The 16,731-nt window shown below is 38.9% G+C and overlaps 1 protein-coding gene and 2 long non-coding RNA genes across 6 annotated transcripts in view; 1 reads left to right on the forward strand and 2 right to left on the reverse strand.

The window, feature by feature from the left end:
* The window catches only part of LOC129765822 (zinc finger protein 845-like), a 50,043-nt gene extending 34,812 nt beyond the window's left edge, over positions 1 to 15,231 (reverse strand). The window contains exons 1-3 of the mRNA XM_055766258.1: positions 14,824 to 15,231; positions 14,005 to 14,755; positions 13,660 to 13,941 (exon numbers count right to left, since the gene is read on the reverse strand). Coding sequence (XP_055622233.1) covers positions 13,660 to 13,941; positions 14,005 to 14,715 — 993 coding nt within the window. The 5' untranslated portion in view covers positions 14,716 to 14,755; positions 14,824 to 15,231. The remainder of the gene's footprint in view (positions 1 to 13,659; positions 13,942 to 14,004; positions 14,756 to 14,823) is intronic.
* On the reverse strand, positions 3,702 to 4,812 carry LOC129764800 (uncharacterized). Its single transcript, XR_008741243.1, has 3 exons — positions 4,644 to 4,812; positions 4,150 to 4,584; positions 3,702 to 4,093 (listed from the first exon to the last, which is right to left on the reverse strand). It is a non-coding gene; the product is annotated as an uncharacterized LOC129764800 (long non-coding RNA).
* LOC129764799 (uncharacterized) lies at positions 5,571 to 12,017 on the forward strand. Of its 4 annotated transcripts, none has more exons than XR_008741242.1 (4): positions 5,571 to 5,814; positions 5,874 to 9,834; positions 9,891 to 11,602; positions 11,659 to 12,017. It is a non-coding gene; the product is annotated as an uncharacterized LOC129764799 (long non-coding RNA). The 4 variants fall into 4 exon arrangements; XR_008741239.1 differs by having other exon boundaries at positions 5,874 to 10,628; positions 11,208 to 11,602; positions 11,659 to 12,016; XR_008741241.1 differs by having other exon boundaries at positions 5,874 to 10,628; positions 11,238 to 11,602; positions 11,659 to 12,016.
* Positions 15,232 to 16,731: the final 1,500 nt, after the last annotated feature.

The following is a 16,731-nucleotide window of genomic DNA, read 5'->3' on the forward strand; positions in this document are numbered from 1 at the left end:
AGCTCAATCCTAAACGAAGGAATGTGATGTCGTAGAAAAAGGAAGAACAAGCGATGTTCATTGCTTTGAATACAGAACGATACTGAAAGTTTACCTTCCTTCTTCCTTCTTTAACTTCTTTAAACTTCTTCAGTTCATTCGTCTGTAACCTTCGAAAAGGCCCTTGGAAAACTTTACTTTATTCATAACATTACTCCTCCACACCCATTGCCTTGAGGAAGGCATTCGATTCCTCTCTGCCAGCTCGCCCAGCAACGATGTTGTTCAGTCGGTGTCCCCACGAAGAATGAAAGTTTGCCTCAGCGAGATCCACTGTTTATACTCTAGTCAAATATTCCCCTTCATTTTTGTTCTTTCCCTTTGTTCCCGGAGACTTTAAAACTTACGATTCCCCCTTCGTTGCTCGTTATTGACAGCTCTGTTCGAGAAAGCACACAAATGGACAGAACAAATGTATTGGGAAATGGGATTGCTACCAATTTTCATCAATTTAAACCTTATAAAGACTGTGGGATCGTAATGTATAGCATATCACACAAATAATAGGGAATTTCCGATTCGTTTGGTATGTAAAATAAAGCAAAGGTAACCATGGATTTTTAATAACAATATCGTGACATTTCATATAGATGCATGATGTTGACGTTTTACCTCACGGACTTCCAGACTGAGTTGCCAGATATGCAAGCGCAGATTTAATTTTTGTTAGTCTTTCTTGCGATTGCAATTAAAATTTATAAACTACTGAAATTGTAGGAATCATAAATGGAAGCTTTTGGTTTGGAAAACCGATACTTTGAATAGCAAAATACGGTACTTTTCACGATACAAATCAAAACTTCAAAGTAAACTGACAATGTGATGGTGAGAGAGTGGATGAAACTTAACAACGTTTTAGGAATTTTTTAACGTTGAACTCGGTCATTCTTTGCGCTAGTGAGCGGGTTGTGTGTTTCTTCACACTCCGCTATAAAATTTGGAGAATGAGAAGATCTGGGAAAATCACAGATGAAAAAACATCATGTGTTAATTCAAGCTACAGTAGAATCCCGATTATCCGCGGAATAGTCGGGCAAACTCACCGCGATTAACGAAAATCGCGGATGACCCATTAAAGGACAAGAAAATGCAAACACGAAAAGAGATGTTTCAACATAAAAACTATGTTCTATCAATACAGAAATCAATCAACTATCCATCTATAAGGTCGTGTACACCAGTGGCTAAATAATGTAAAAGCCATGACCACAACAAAAGAGCATGGGCCTACCACTCACTAACAAATTCCGGAAAGGCCTATTGATTTACTATGGAACTCGCAGTCACGAATAATCCGCAGGGCGGATCACCCGCTCGCGGATAATCGGGGTTCTACTGTCATAGTCTCATTTATGGAATAAAAACATTTGCTTGCAGATAAAATAACTTGCATATATTTTCGCAAACTAAAATAATCTGGCATCTCTGAAACTGAAAGGAACAGTCTGTATTTGTGAAACGAGTATTATGATGTATTTTTTAGAAGAAAAACCGAATTCTAAAGTGTAAATTATGAATGAAAATTAACTTTTACGAATCAAATTAGTATTCTATGTGAATGCAAATCACTTTTTTTCTGCAAGTGGTGAGAAAATCCCATACAAAAATTATGTCTGAAATTGACGTTATATTATAATAATACATTTTAGTAGGAATATCTGAAAATTCAGAGGAAGTAGGTTAAGTTAAGGTTAGGACTACGCGCTTCAACTAATTAAATAATACCAAGTAGATATTTTCATTCAAATTTTACCAATTGAAAATTGCCTTTTAGCCTTCTAATCTGATAGAGAATAGTTTGGATCCCAAACTCGAATGTCGCCACTAGCCATCGCGGATATTTTCGTTGTCTCGGGTTGAGGGCGATATTGACCGTGTAAGGTGGAAAAATATTGATTGAGGTTAGATCAGATGTTGAAAGCCTAGCTGTCACGATACTGAAGACACTTATTGTCAATCCGGTTGATCGTGTAAGGTGCCCAATACAACTAGAGATGGGCAAATCAGCTCATCATGGTGAGCGGCTCAGAGCCGTTCAGCTCATGCAAGTGAGCTGCTCATTTGGAACATGCTCTTCAGCTCAGTTGAAATTTGCGGTTGTCCACACAATTGCATGTGAAACGTAACTACCATGGGACATTTTATAGTGTGCATTTTCTTAATAGCCGGAAAGCAAAAAAATAAACGAATTTAATTTGTAATTGTACACAAACTAAAACTAATATGAATTCTAATAATATAATATACAACAAATATTGAATGCCGAAATCCAACAAAGAAGATGCTTAGAACCAGAAGTAGTCAAATCAAATGCCTTCAGAAATATTGGCCGAGACAAAATTTTTTGATAAAACTACCGATATATTTTTTTGCATCCAAGGATAAAATAAAATAAATCCAATAATAGGCGCGACTAAATAATTATTCGCGATGGAAAAGGTAACAAAAGGACCATTATCAATCATCTGCATTTATGCCGGATTGTTTTCTGAATTGTTTTGGTTCAGCACGCGGAAATAAATTTATGTGTTTCCACAGTCATGCTTAAATAACAATATACTATAGTAATTTTATTTACAAGCATATAATAATGTGTATTATTTTGTTTGGCAATGTAAGAAAAATTTAATGAAGTAACGAATTGAATATCTTCAAAACAAAAACTTTTTTCCTATCTGGCATCTCTGCTAAAGCTAAAGAACGAAGAGGGACACACGAAAACAAACTGACGTCATATCATAAAGCACGGGAGACGAAAAATTCTTTCGCGTTTCTCAATTCACACTCTCTGCAGCTTTTGCGATCCACAGCTATGTAGAGCTATGTAGCTCTTCAACTCAATAGCTCAGCAGCTCAACAGCTCAGCAGCTCATCAGCTCAACAGCTCAGCAGCTCATCAGCTCATCAGCTCTCCAGCTCCGTAATGAGCTGATGAGCTGCATTGTTTTGATTGCGAGCCGATCCGAATCCGCTCAATATGATGAAGCGATTCAAATGAACAGCTCATGAGCGGATGTAGTGATCCCCGATTTTTGAAATTAATCGTTCATCAGCTAATCGAATAGTTTTCATCAGTTTGTTATTCGATACGATTAATCGACCCAAATAATCGATTAATCGATTAATCGCAACACTGAGAGAAATAATTAATTAGACTAATATTTCTCGTTTGCTAGAAAGCCATATGGAATAAAAAAAATGTTCATTCCGCCTGAAAATCAATTATTATCCTTTACGCTCCCCTAAAGTCGTAAACGAAGCTCAATTCGCGTTGACGGCATTGAGCTTCGTTCATAAACTTAAGGGAGCGTCAAAGAAAATGATTGATTTTCAGGATAAAACTGCAGCGGCCGTACGTTTTTTTCTCTCTGCGTTTAGATCGATTAATCGACGTAAATTATTCGTTCGCTTCGATTATTGGTTGTGCACCCACATTCCGTTTTGCCTGCCAAGATCGGGTCGATGAAATGTCAACAATCGACCTCAAATGCTGCCACCTTGCAATCGAGTTATCGACCTTTCATATGCATTTATCGAACAACTTGACGCCACTTTTTCGCCAACATGTGCAAGACGTCGACCTGCTTGCAGCGCTGCTTTCAGCACTGCTTGCTGCTTGTTTGTATTGGTTTGTTATTGAAAATGAAAAGGAAATACATTGATCGATTTTAATCATTTTATTGAAAAAAAATAATAAAAATCCATGTATAATAAAAATAAGGTATATAATGGAATCGGTGCATCCGGGTTGTCTGGATTGACGATTCAAATCCGACTGAGTACATTGATGAATACCTCCTTGCCCTTGATGACACAGATATGTGGCTGAGGAGGATTCTTCAATGTGCGTGAAGCACGGGATCTCCGATGGGGAAAATTGCTCGAAATACTATCGATGGCCAGGACCTGCTGTTGCTGTTGATGCTGTTCCCCGGAATAGCACCCTGGACTTAAAGGATACTGCTGCGGGAAAGCTGATGCTGTTGGCTGGTGTGACAGAAGAGGGAAATCATCTTTCTCATTCGCCGATTGATTGAGTCGGATGTATTCATAGCTGAAACAAAATAAAATGATTAGTAAGTGAAAAGCAGAAATGAATTCCCTACTCACCAGTTGTATGATCCGGATAAAAATGCGAACATTAAAATATCATGCGATTACGTTCGCTTACCTCACCTATTTTCATTCTACTATACAACGGAATCAGTGCATTCGGGTTCTTCCGGGGTGGTAATTCAGCTGAGCAAGTTGATAAATACCTCCTTGTTGAGTCTTCGTGTCTGAAGAGGATTTTTGAATGTGCGCGAAGCACGGAACCTCTAATGGGGAAAGTTCTTCGCAATACCATACCATGGTCAAATTCTGCTGTTGCTGCTGTTGATGCTGTCCCCCGGCATTGCCAACAGGGGTTGGAGGTTACTGCTGCAGGAAAACGGATGTTGTTGGCTGCTGTGATAGAAGTGGAAATCCGCACTGTGGTGATGGGAGAAATCATCTTTCTACCTTACCGATTGATGGAAGCAAACGAGTCGAATGTATTCATAGCTGATAAGACAAGATAAAATAATTAATAATTAAAAAGCCGAAATATATTTCATACTCACCAGTTGTATGATCCATTTGTTTTTGTTTGAGATGACAGTTTAGCGGAGTGGAAAAAAGAACCACCAGTGATGCCATTTGGTTTGTTTAATTATTCAGTATTTCGACTAACGAACTATCCGCGTTGACGATATTGGGGAATAGGCATGACAGTATGGATTTGCAGAAGGAATGAATACACTTTTAAAATGAAAATTATGAATGAACATGATTTTTCCTTAATCAAATTAGTACTCTATGTAAGTGAAAATCACCATTGCCTACAAGTGGTGAAAAAACGTCATAAAAAATATGTTTGAAGATAATTTTATATTATAATGACAAGTTTTTTTGAGAATATCTGAACGTCTATAAAAAATAATTCAATTTAGGGTCATGACAACGTACTTTAAGTTGAAAAAATTATGCCAAGAAAAAAATTTCATACAAATTTTAGCAAATAAAAACTGATTCGGGCCGACTACTATGATAGAGAATAGTTTGCCTCATACAAACTAATGCCGTATCCAGATGTCGATACCTAATCGTCGTCATCGTGAATAGGTAACAGCGTTACGGTCGTTGTTAGTGGGCACCCACAATCCAATCGACGAAAAAAACATCGACCTAACAACGACCGTAACGCTGTTACCTATTCACGATGACGACGATTAGGTATCGACATCTGGATACGGCATTAGTTTGTATGAGGCAAACTATTCTCTATCATATTAGTCGGCCCGAATCAGTTTATATTTGCTAAAATTTGTATGAAATTTTTTTCTTGGCATAATTTTTTCTACTTAAAGTACGTTGTCATGACCCTAATTTGAATTATTTTCTATAGACGTTCAGATATTCTCAAAAAAACTTGTCATTATGATATAAAATTATCTCAAAACATATTTTTTATGACGTTTTTTCACCATTTGCAGGCAATGGTGATTTTCACTTACATAGAGTACTAATTTGATTAAGGAAAAATCATGTTCATTCATAATTTTCATTTTAAAAGTGTATTGATTCCTTCTGCAAATCCATACTGTCATGCCTATTACCCAATATCGTCAACGCGGATAGTTCGTTAGTCGAAAATACTGAATAATTAAACAAACCAAATGGCATCACTGGTGGTTCTTTTTTCCACTCCGCTAAACTGTCATCTCAAACAAAAACAAATGGATCATACAACTGGTGAGTATGAAATATATTTCGGCTTTTTAATTATTAATTATTTTATCTTGTCTTATCAGCTATGAATACATTCGACTCGTTTGCTTCCATCAATCGGTAAGTGAGAAAGATGATTTCTCCCATCAGTGCGGATTTCCACTTCTATCACAGCAGCCAACAACATCCGTTTTCCTGCAGCAGTAACCTTCAACCCCTGTTGGCAATGCCGGGGGACAGCATCAACAGCAGCAGCAGCAGAATTTGACCATGGTATGGTATTGCGAAGAACTTTCCCCATTAGAGGTTCCGTGCTTCGCGCACATTCAAAATCCTCTTCAGACACGAAAACTCAACGACAAGGAGGTATTTATCAACTTGCTCAGCTGAATTACCACCCGGAGGAACCCGAATGCACTGATTCCGTTGTATAGTAGAATGAAAATAGGCGAGGTAAGCGAACGTAATCGCATGATATTTTAATAGTTCGCATTTTTATCCGGACTAGCGGCCCAATTCTATGTTTTAATAAGTTTACCGAAAAGTCATTGGAATAGCTTTGCTGTTGCACTCAAACAGACTCTCGCAACTTATTTTCTTTTCTTTTATTCAATGTTTCTTTTTTAGTCCAAATATCTCTATGTCTCGAACATCTACTCTTTCTCTGCGATCAATTGTTGCTCTTCCAATTTTGACTTTGAATTTCAACTCTCTACTCTTCATTTCCTACTATCTACTCTATACTTTGTTCTCTCTTCTCTCTACTCTCTGCTCTTTATTTTAAACTTTCCACTTTCTCTCCACTCTCACTACTCTCTACTCTCTACTATTTCTACTCTCTACTTTCTCTAATCTCTTTACTCTCTACTCTCTCTATTATCTACTCTCTACTCTCTACTCTCTCTACTCTCTCTACTCTATCTACTCTATCTACTCTATCTACTGTCTACTCTATCTACTTTCTACTCTCTCTACTCTCTCTTTTTTCTACTCTCTCTACTATCTATTCTCTCTACTTTCTACTCATTCTACTCTCCTTACTCTCTACTCTCTCCACTCTCTCTACTCTCTACTCTCTACTCTCTACTCTCTCTACTCTCTACTCTCTACTCTCTACTCTCTCTACTCTTTACTCTCTCTACTCTCTTTACTTTCTACTCTCTACTATCTCTACTATCTACTATCAGGTCAATCACGAAGAGCAACTACGAATTGTACAGTCTACCCAAGCTCAAGCTCAAGTTCTACTATCTCTACTCTCTACTCTGTGCTCTCTCTACTCTCCCTACTCTCTCATCTCTCTACTCTCTCTACTCTCCCTATTTTCTACTCTCTCTACTCTCTATTCTCTCTACTTTCTACTCATTCTACTCTCCTTACTCTCTACTCTCTCCACTCTCTCTACTCTCTCTTCACTCCTCATACTCTCCCTACTTTCTACTCTCTCTACTCTCTATACTCTCTACTCTCTACTCTCTACTCTCTACTCTCTACTCTCTACTCTCTACTCTCTCTACTCTCTACTCTCTACTCTCTCTACTCTCCACTCTTTCTACTCTCTTTACTTTCTACTCTCTACTATCTCTACTCTCTACTCTGTGCTCTCTCTACTCTCCCTACTCTCTCATCTCTCTACTCTCTCTACTCTCCCTATTTTCTACTCTCTCTACTCTCTATTCTCTCCACTTTCTACTCATTCTACTCTCCTTACTCTCTACTCTCTCCACTCTCTCTACTCTCTCTTCACTCCTCATACTCTCCCTACTCTCTACTCTCTATACTCTCTACTCTCTACTCTCTACTCTCTCTACTCTCTACTCTCTACTCTCTACTCTCTACTCTCTACTCTCTCTACTCTCCACTCTCTCTACTCTCCACTCTCTCTACTCTCTTCACTTTCTACTCTCTACTCTCTCTACTCTCCACTCTTTCTACTCTCTTTACTTTCTACTCTCTACTATCTCTACTCTCTACTCTGTGCTCTCTCTACTCTCCCTACTCTCTAATCTCTCTACTCTCTCTACTCTCCCTATTTTCTACTCTCTCTACTCTCCCTATTTTCTACTCTCTCTACTCTCTATTCTCTCTACTTTCTACTCATTCTACTCTCCTTACTCTCTACTCTCTCCACTCTCTCTACTCTCTGCTCTCTGCTCTCTACTCTCTACTCTCCACTCTCTACTCTCTACTCTCTACTCTCTACTCTCTACTCTCTACTCTCTACTCTCTACTCTCTACTCTCTACTCTCCACTCTCTACTCTCTACTCTCTACTCTCGACTCTCTACTCTCTACTCTCTACTCTCTACTCTCTACTCTCTACTCTCTACTCTCTACTCTCTACTCTCTACTCTCTACTCTCTACTCTCTACTCTCTACTCTCTACTCTCTCCTCCCTACTCTCTCTAGAGATGGGCAAACCGTTCACGAACGGTACAAAAGAACTAGTTCGCCGAAAAGAGTGAACGAACGGTCGTTCTTTTTCAAAGAACGGTAGTTCTATCCACGAACTGATTCCGAAAGAACGGTTTGCGAGTGAACTGTTTGTGAACGAACTGGTTAAGAACGAACTGTTTGCGAGTGAACTGTTTGAGAGCGAACTGATTGAGAGTGAACTGTTTGTGAACGAACTGATTAAGAGTGAACTGTCTGGGAACGAACTGTTTGAGAGCGAACTGATTAAGAGTGAACTGTTTGGGAACGAACTGTTTGAGTACGTAGTGTTTGTTGCGGGCGAACTGTTTGCGAACGGACGAGTGCAGCTGAACTGATTTGTGCTGGACGGAATAGATTAATGTAACGAGAACGCTTGTAAGAAAAATAAAACAATATTGTCATTTATGAGCAAAATGCATGTAACGCAAGGTTTATTTTGTTAATGGTTTAAGCAATTTTGGGTTAGAAATTAAATTAGATTTTCGTAGTTTTAAAGGCAAAGCTATATATTTTCAATTTCATGTATTCTTTCAAATCCGCGTAATATTAATATACTTCCTGATTATCAGAAAAAAATCCGGGAAAGCTGGGGCGATTCATGAATTAGGTAACATAAAATCTCATAGTGAGGGCAAGTTAAGAAAAAAGTTTTTTCGTTGCTTTCAATCCATTGTTTGGCCTATTGCGCGTCATGATGGTTTGTATTTTTTTCTCTGAATGAAATATGATCTTACATGAAACCTGTGTATTGTCCAAACAGAAAATCTGAAAAATTGCAATTGACGTTTAGTTCGCATTAAATTATTACATATACTTTTGTCGGCCGATAAACATATTTTCACATACAGTTTGCGACTTTTGAAGAAGGACTAAATTTCAAAAATATAAATTCCATACGTACACTATCCAATCCAACGATATCAATGAATAGCTGTCTATTGATGTTGGGTTGCAGCTAACATTCTATGTTGTTCTTAATACCGCTGAACGAAAGAGCGAAAGAACGGTTCAAAAGAACTGATTCACTTAGATGAACGGTTAGTGACTGAACCATTCATCAAAGTGAACTGTTTTTCCCATCTCTAACTCTCTCTACTCTCTACTGTCTCTACTCTCTCCTCTCTCCTTTCTATTCTCTCCTTTCCACTCTCTCTACTCTCTACTCGCTGCTCTAAAAAAACGCACACACAAACACATACACGCACATGCACGCACAAATGAACACATGTACACACGCAGACGCGCACAGTCTCACACAAAAAAAAACGCATCGCAGCTGCTGACTGCTCACTCTCTCACACTGTTTTTGATTACATCAACCAATCAACTAACCAAAACACACACTCCCGCAAACGCACACGCACACGTACATGCAAACACACACACACACGCACACACAAACACATACACGCAAATGTACACGCAAACGAACACACGCAGACGCACACACTCTCTCACACAAAAAACGCATCGCAGCTGCTCACTGCTCACTCTCTCACTATGTTTGTGTTTACGTCAAGAATACGAACATTTACGACCGTTTACGACTGTTCACGACGACCGCGCTTTATTTTTTAGCGATTTTATTTATAGTAAGATCATACAACTGGTGAGTAGGGAATTCATTTCTGCTTTTCACTTACTAATCATTTTATTTTGTTTCAGCTATGAATACATCCGACTCAATCAATCGGCGAGTGAGAAAGATGATTTCCCTCATCACCACATTGCTTATTTCCACTTCTGTCACGCCAGCCAACAGCATCAGCTTTCCCGCAGCAGTATCCTTTAAGTCCAGGGTGCTATTCCGAGCAACAGCATCATCAGTAACAGCAGCAGGACCTGGCCATCGAAGTATTTCGAGAAATTTTCCCCATCGGAGATCCCGTGCTTCACGCACATTGAAGAAACCTCCTCAGCCACATATGTGTGTCAAGGAGAAAAAGGAGCTGGATTCGAATCGTCAATCCAGACAATCCGAATGCACCGATTGCATTATATATCTTGTTTATATTTTATATGCATTTTGTGTTTTTTTGAATAAAATGATTAAAATCGATCAATGTTTTTCCTTTTCATGTTTCATAACAAACCAATACAAACAAGAGACGATCAGTGTTGGAAGCAGCGTTACATGCAGGTCGACGCCTTGCATATGTTGGCAAAAAAGTGGCGTCAAGTTGTTCGATGAATGCATATGAAAGGTCGATAAATCGATTGCAAGGTGGCAGCATTTGAGGTCGATTGTTGACATTTCATCGACCCGATCTTGGCAGGCAAAACGGATTGTGGGCAGTATTCGTTCGATTAATAATCGAATTCTGTAGGAAGTATTCGATTAATCGATTAATCGAACGATTATCGGGGATCACTAAGCGGATGGCACATCTCTACATACAACTGGTGAGTATGAAATATGTTTCGGCTTTTTAATTATTAATTATTTTATATTGTCTTATACCATGGACAGACATACAACTGTACTAGCGCTGTACGTGTACAGCGTTGTACAGATACCACGATAGCATGACACACATACTTTGGTTGTACATTGTACCGCATGTCAGACTGACAATCTGAAGTTTGAATTTATTGCATTGTATTTTCACCAATATTTCAATGAAAAAGTTTTTTATTTAGCGTCTAAACTATCGAACACAACAAATATGTTTCAATCTGAGTTATTAACTCAAGAGAAAGTCAATGAAAAGAATGTATACCAAATGTTTTGATTCGTTTTGTTCATGCTACCCACCACTAACCGTCTATGGCGCTGCGCACAGTACAACTGTAGCCATGTACAGCGGAAAAATAGGTCGGTACAGGTACAGCGATTGTACCGAGTTGCTTGCATGGTTCTAGCGCTGTACATGGTGACAGACATACAATTTTCGAAGTACAACGCAAGTACAGCTGTATGTCTGTCATAAGTATTATCAGCTATGAATACATTCGACTCGTTTGCTTCCATCAATCGGTAAGTGAGAAAGATGATTTCTCCCATCACCACAGTGCGGATTTCCACTTCTATCACGGCAGCCAACAACATCCGTTTTCCTGCAGCAGTAACCTCCAACCCCTGTTGGCAATGCCGGGGGACAGCATCAACAGCAGCAGCAGCAGAATTTGACCATGGTATGGTATTGCGAAGAACTTTCCCCATTAGAGGTTCCGTGCTTCGCGCACATTCAAAAATCCTCTTCAGACACGAAAACTCAACGACCAGGAGGTATTTATCAACTTGCTCAGCTGAATTACCACCCGGAGGAACCCGAATGCACTGATTCCGTTGTATAGTAGAATGAAAATAGGCGAGGTAAGCGAACGTAATCGCATGATATTTTAATGTTCGCATTTTTATCCGGATCATACAACTGGTGAGTAGGGAATTCATTTCTGCTTTTCACTTACTAATCATTTTATTTTGTTTCAGCTATGAATACATCCGACTCAATCAATCGGCGAATGAGAAAGATGATTTCCCTCATCACCACATTGCTTATTTCCACTTCTGTCACACCAGCCAACAGCATCAGCTTTCCCGCTATTCCGGGGAACAGCATCAACAGCAACAGCAGCAGGACCTGGCCATAGTATTTCGGGCAATTTTCCCCATCGGAGATCCCGTGCTTCACGCACATTGAAGAATCCTCCTCAGCCACATATCTGTGTCATCAAGGGCAAGGAGGTATTCATCAATGTACTCAGTCGGATTTGAATCGTCAATCCAGACAACCCGGATGCACCGATTCCATTGTATACCTTATTTTTATTATACATGGATTTTTATTATATTTTTTCAATAAAATGATTAAAATCGATCAATGTATTTTCTTTTCATTTTCAATAACAAACCAATACAAACAAGCAGCAAGCAGCGCTGCAAGCAGGTCGACGCCTTGCATATGTTGGCGAAAAAGTGGTGTTAAGTTGTTCGATGAATGCATATGAAAGGTCGATAACTCGATTGCAAGGTGGCAGCATTTGAGGTCGATTGTTGACATTTCATCGACCCGATCTTGGCAGGCAAAACGGAATGTAGGTAGCTATCGGTGCAACAGTCGTACTTTTTCGACAGCCGGGTGCTATGATTGATGCTAGGATCGTTAGTAAAATCTCAAGCAGAACTGTCAGTGGGATACCCAATTCATGTGAAAACAAAGGGAAAATGTCAGTGGGATACCCGATATGTTGGCTCCTGTCAGTGCAATAGGGGTTCTCTAAAGATGTCACCCACCTGTTTTTCGAGTTGATTGGTTTGCTTGTTGTATATCATCAGAGAAATATTTTGTTTTGGTTCGCGTTCCTGATATTATCCTTTGGGAAACATTTCAGAAACGCTTGAATATATGTAATTGCAACGCATTAAATTCGAGCTCGGTAAGAGATTATCTCGATTTACAAAATAAAAAATTTTGCTCAGTTTGATAGTGATAGTGATTGTATCGTCTTCTCGATTCGATTTATATAATAGGGTACATTATTAGACATAGCAGCTCCTCATTACGGACCGGCAGCGCAGACGGAGCGAAGCTCTCAGTAAGCATTAAATCGTATTACCAGCATGGAATATGATGCACCTAACTGGAATATTCATACAGAAGTGGAGATGCTTGCAAATTAGTTTGAATGAATGGACGATTCGTATATGCACCTCACACGACTATTGTAATACGATTATGGGATCTGGCAAAACATATTAACGTTAAATGTATCCAGCAAACATTGAATCGCTTATAACTGACATATACACGCAAAAGTGGAGGCGATATACGTATATGCCATATTCTATACGCATATAAAGCCGTATATAACGGTATACGATGCTTTTTACACTGATATGTGATTTGATCCGTCAATGGTATATAAAATGAATAGAATGTGCGTATATAAAACTGCATATCGTGATACCAGGATAACCGTTTTACCAGTACATACATTGATGATATAGAAAATTGAGTTTTCGCGTTTTATACGATTTTGGATATACATGATCATATCTGTAATATCTGTATTTTTCAATATAAATTATTTAACGAAAATTTCCGAAAGAAATAACAACAATAGCAGTGTTAAGTAACAGCAAACTGTCTTATTACAACATATATTTTCTGTCGTTTATTTCTTGATGGTTAAAGGGCTTCCTCAATGAGAAACTAAATGACCCGAGTAACGTATCCTTGTTACTCGGTTTGATAGTTTGGGGGCTTTTTCGGCCGCGGGAGCTCCTTCCTTGTTGACAATGTCAAAACTTTCGGCAGGATCGTCGGTACTCGCGAGCAGCGCAATCGCCTCGGCATTTTTAAGTTGGTTCAGATTCTATTTCCTCGTTCACTTCTTCAACTCCATCATTCTGCATCTCGACGTAGAACTGAAAAAGTCGTCCAATTGTTTGATTCGCATATATCTCCATCAATCCCATTTTATTCTTTACCTCGACTGTTGTATCTATATCCTCCTCCTCATCATCCTCCGCGTCCAGCTCACTAATCGATTCGGCCGTGGTGTTGAATTCTAGCATATCTTCCTTCGTTATCAAAGGCTGATTGATCACGATCGTATCATTCAGGTGGCCCTTGAGTTGCATGTGGTTATAAAGTCTGGATTTTCTCATATAATCAGCTCCACAAGTTACACATTCGTAAAGTTTCTTGTCGCTGTGAATGAATCGATGTGTGTTTCGGTTCTCCCTATTGGTGAATGATTTGGTGCAGAACTGTGATGTAAACCATTTTCCAATAATCTAACTGGAATATATGTCAATAGTCTTGTAACTCACCTCACACGCGAATGGTTTCGAACCGGCGTGAATTTTTTTATGTTTCTTGAAAGGATCCGGATAAACGAAGGTGGCCGAGCAAATGTCGCACTTGTACGGTCGCTCACCTGTATGACGAGCCTTTGTGTGATAGTCCAGCAGCCGACGTCTCTTGAAGCTTCGATCACAAAGATCGCATTTGTGGTGTTTTTCATCCGTATGTGTGAATCGTATGTGGCACCGCAAAGTTGACCGCCGAGCGAAAGTTGCGTCGCAAATGTCACAAACAAACGGTCGCTCTCCGGTGTGCGTCCGTTCGTGAGCCGTAACTTCAACTTTTCGAGCATAACACTTCCCACATGTTCGACACGCAAAAGGTTTGTGATTCGAATGCACAATTCTGTGTTGATTCAGATTATGTTGTAACATGAAGCCTTTGCCACAATCCTGACAGATGTAATCCCGAGTCGCGGTGTGTCTTCTCTCGTGCCTCTCAAGCAATTGTTGGGTGTAGAATCCTTTCCCGCACTCTTGGCAGTTGAAAACTCGCTCCCGCTCCTGGTGGGTTTTCAAGTGTGTCGCCAGAATATATTTTGAGGTAAAATCTTTCGGACACATATCGCACTTGAAAGGTCGCCTTCCCGAGTGTATATTCATGTGATCATCCAGCAGGTTCTTGGAGCCGCATTTTTTCTGGCATAACTCGCAGGACCATGTCTTGGGGGTGGCCATGTGATTTTTTTCGCGGTGCACTCGCGATGTTTACATGTATCTACAATAATTCTTATGTTTTTATATCGTCATATGCAATGCAATGGTGTGAATACTTTTTCCACTTACGTTCGGTAGTATAAAAGCTTTTATATTGGATTCATAATGAGAATATTAATTAACAGGTGTTATTGGCTCCCCGAAATCGATTGTTATTAATTCAAACCAGCAAAAAAAATAATTCCACTTCGATTCAAAATTGAAGTCCACTATCCATTTCATTTACCTTTATGCTGTGTTTAATGTTGTTTGTTGTGCCGCACAATCCGCGTTGACGATAGAGACGTCGGTTAATCGCTTGATTAATTCAAATAATCGAATATCTGAAGTTATAATCGATTAATTTTGTATCGAATAATTTGAAATCAAAATATGAATACATCAAATAATTGTCACTGTAATCGCGAATAATGAAAGAAGGAATCTTTCTCAAGGTTAATGCATTTTTAGGCTATATATTTTTTTTATCCAACCATCTAACATCGACAATCCGATAGACCACGCAACCAAGACGGGTCTATGGTACTAGGTGAGGCCGTTTCGTCACTAAAGCCGGGTTCAGACGGTGCGAGTAAGCATACGAGTCGGTCTAGTCAGTTACTGCAGTGCAGCTACTCACACCGTGTGAACACATCATGCCATTTAGTGTCATGTGTAATCCGGCGTGCGAGCTACTTCAAAGTTTTTTGAATTCACTAGCACTCGCATCCCTCAAAACGTCAAAAACAGAATTTAGCGTTCGAATCAGGGATGCCAAATGTAAAGAAATGTCTTCATTTTTAAGATATTTGAAAACATGCGAAGATATTTATAGACTTGAAAATTATTGGAAAAACAAATAAACCCTCATAGTTTCTAAACGAAATCGTTGTTATTTTGTTATGTACGCTGGCGGGGCACCCTTTCTTTTTGAGATAGTTTTCTTGAGAATCTCTAATATAAGGCACAGTTTTCATTCAAAATTCACTCACAACTTGCAAATAAAGTATTGTTCTAAAAAACAGAATACATATTCGATTTTAAAAAGTGCATTTTCGTTCATTATTATTAAATTGGTATTTTTAATTTTTGACACGTATTTACTCCACCTGCAAATCTACTATCATTTTTATTCCACAAATTGGCACACGAAGCTGCCAACAAGGCGAAATAAATAAAATTTTAAAAAATCTTTTGAGTTGCCAGTTATAGCATCACATACTTTCGGAATTATCTTAGCTATGAATGCATTCGAGAATCTAAAAAATATCGACAACAATCTGAACAATATTCCAGAAGCAAGGCACATCAATTTCGTTTTTTAATTACACTCTTGCAGGTATAGCATCCCTCATGAGTGTATCTTGGCGTTGTATTTTTGGACCAATGAAATCCAACAGTGTTTCCACTAATTCAGGTGTTTTTTTTTTCAACACTGCTATGTGCTCTAAAGGATCATCATCGTAGAGTTCCTTCAAGATTTTATTTGTTGCTCATTTTTCTTGCATCCAATTACTGGCTCAAATCCTTTTGCCTTTCTGCTTTTTCGGATAGTATCTTCAGTTCGAAGAAATTCAGCACAAAGTATTTTTATACACGGTCAGCGTGTATTTTGCAATAAAATTGTGCAACTAAATAAAATAAATGCAACTGAAAACCTGAGACGAATACTGCCAATAGAGAAGTCGATTTCGAATCAATTATCTGTCAAATTCGGACCTGATTGCTGTTTCTGACTATTTGATGGACATTTGAGAAATCATCTGGCATCCCTAGTAAGCCAATGCTGTAGTATCTAGTTTCTCGTCAGCAGCTCACACTGTGTGAACGGACAAGGCGAGTCAACCAAATGTCAAGCGAGTTCACCGGGTCAGTAGCTGCTCATTCTCAAGTCAGCTACTAGCAACGTATAAATGGGCCTTAAGTTGGTTAGGGGAGCGGTATATAAAAAAGTATGGAAGAAAGCAGAAGGGGATTTTTTTCCTTGAAGCGTGAAAG

This window comes from Toxorhynchites rutilus, chromosome 2 (genome assembly GCF_029784135.1).
Source record: "Toxorhynchites rutilus septentrionalis strain SRP chromosome 2, ASM2978413v1, whole genome shotgun sequence".
Classification (NCBI taxonomy): domain Eukaryota; kingdom Metazoa; phylum Arthropoda; class Insecta; order Diptera; family Culicidae; genus Toxorhynchites; species Toxorhynchites rutilus.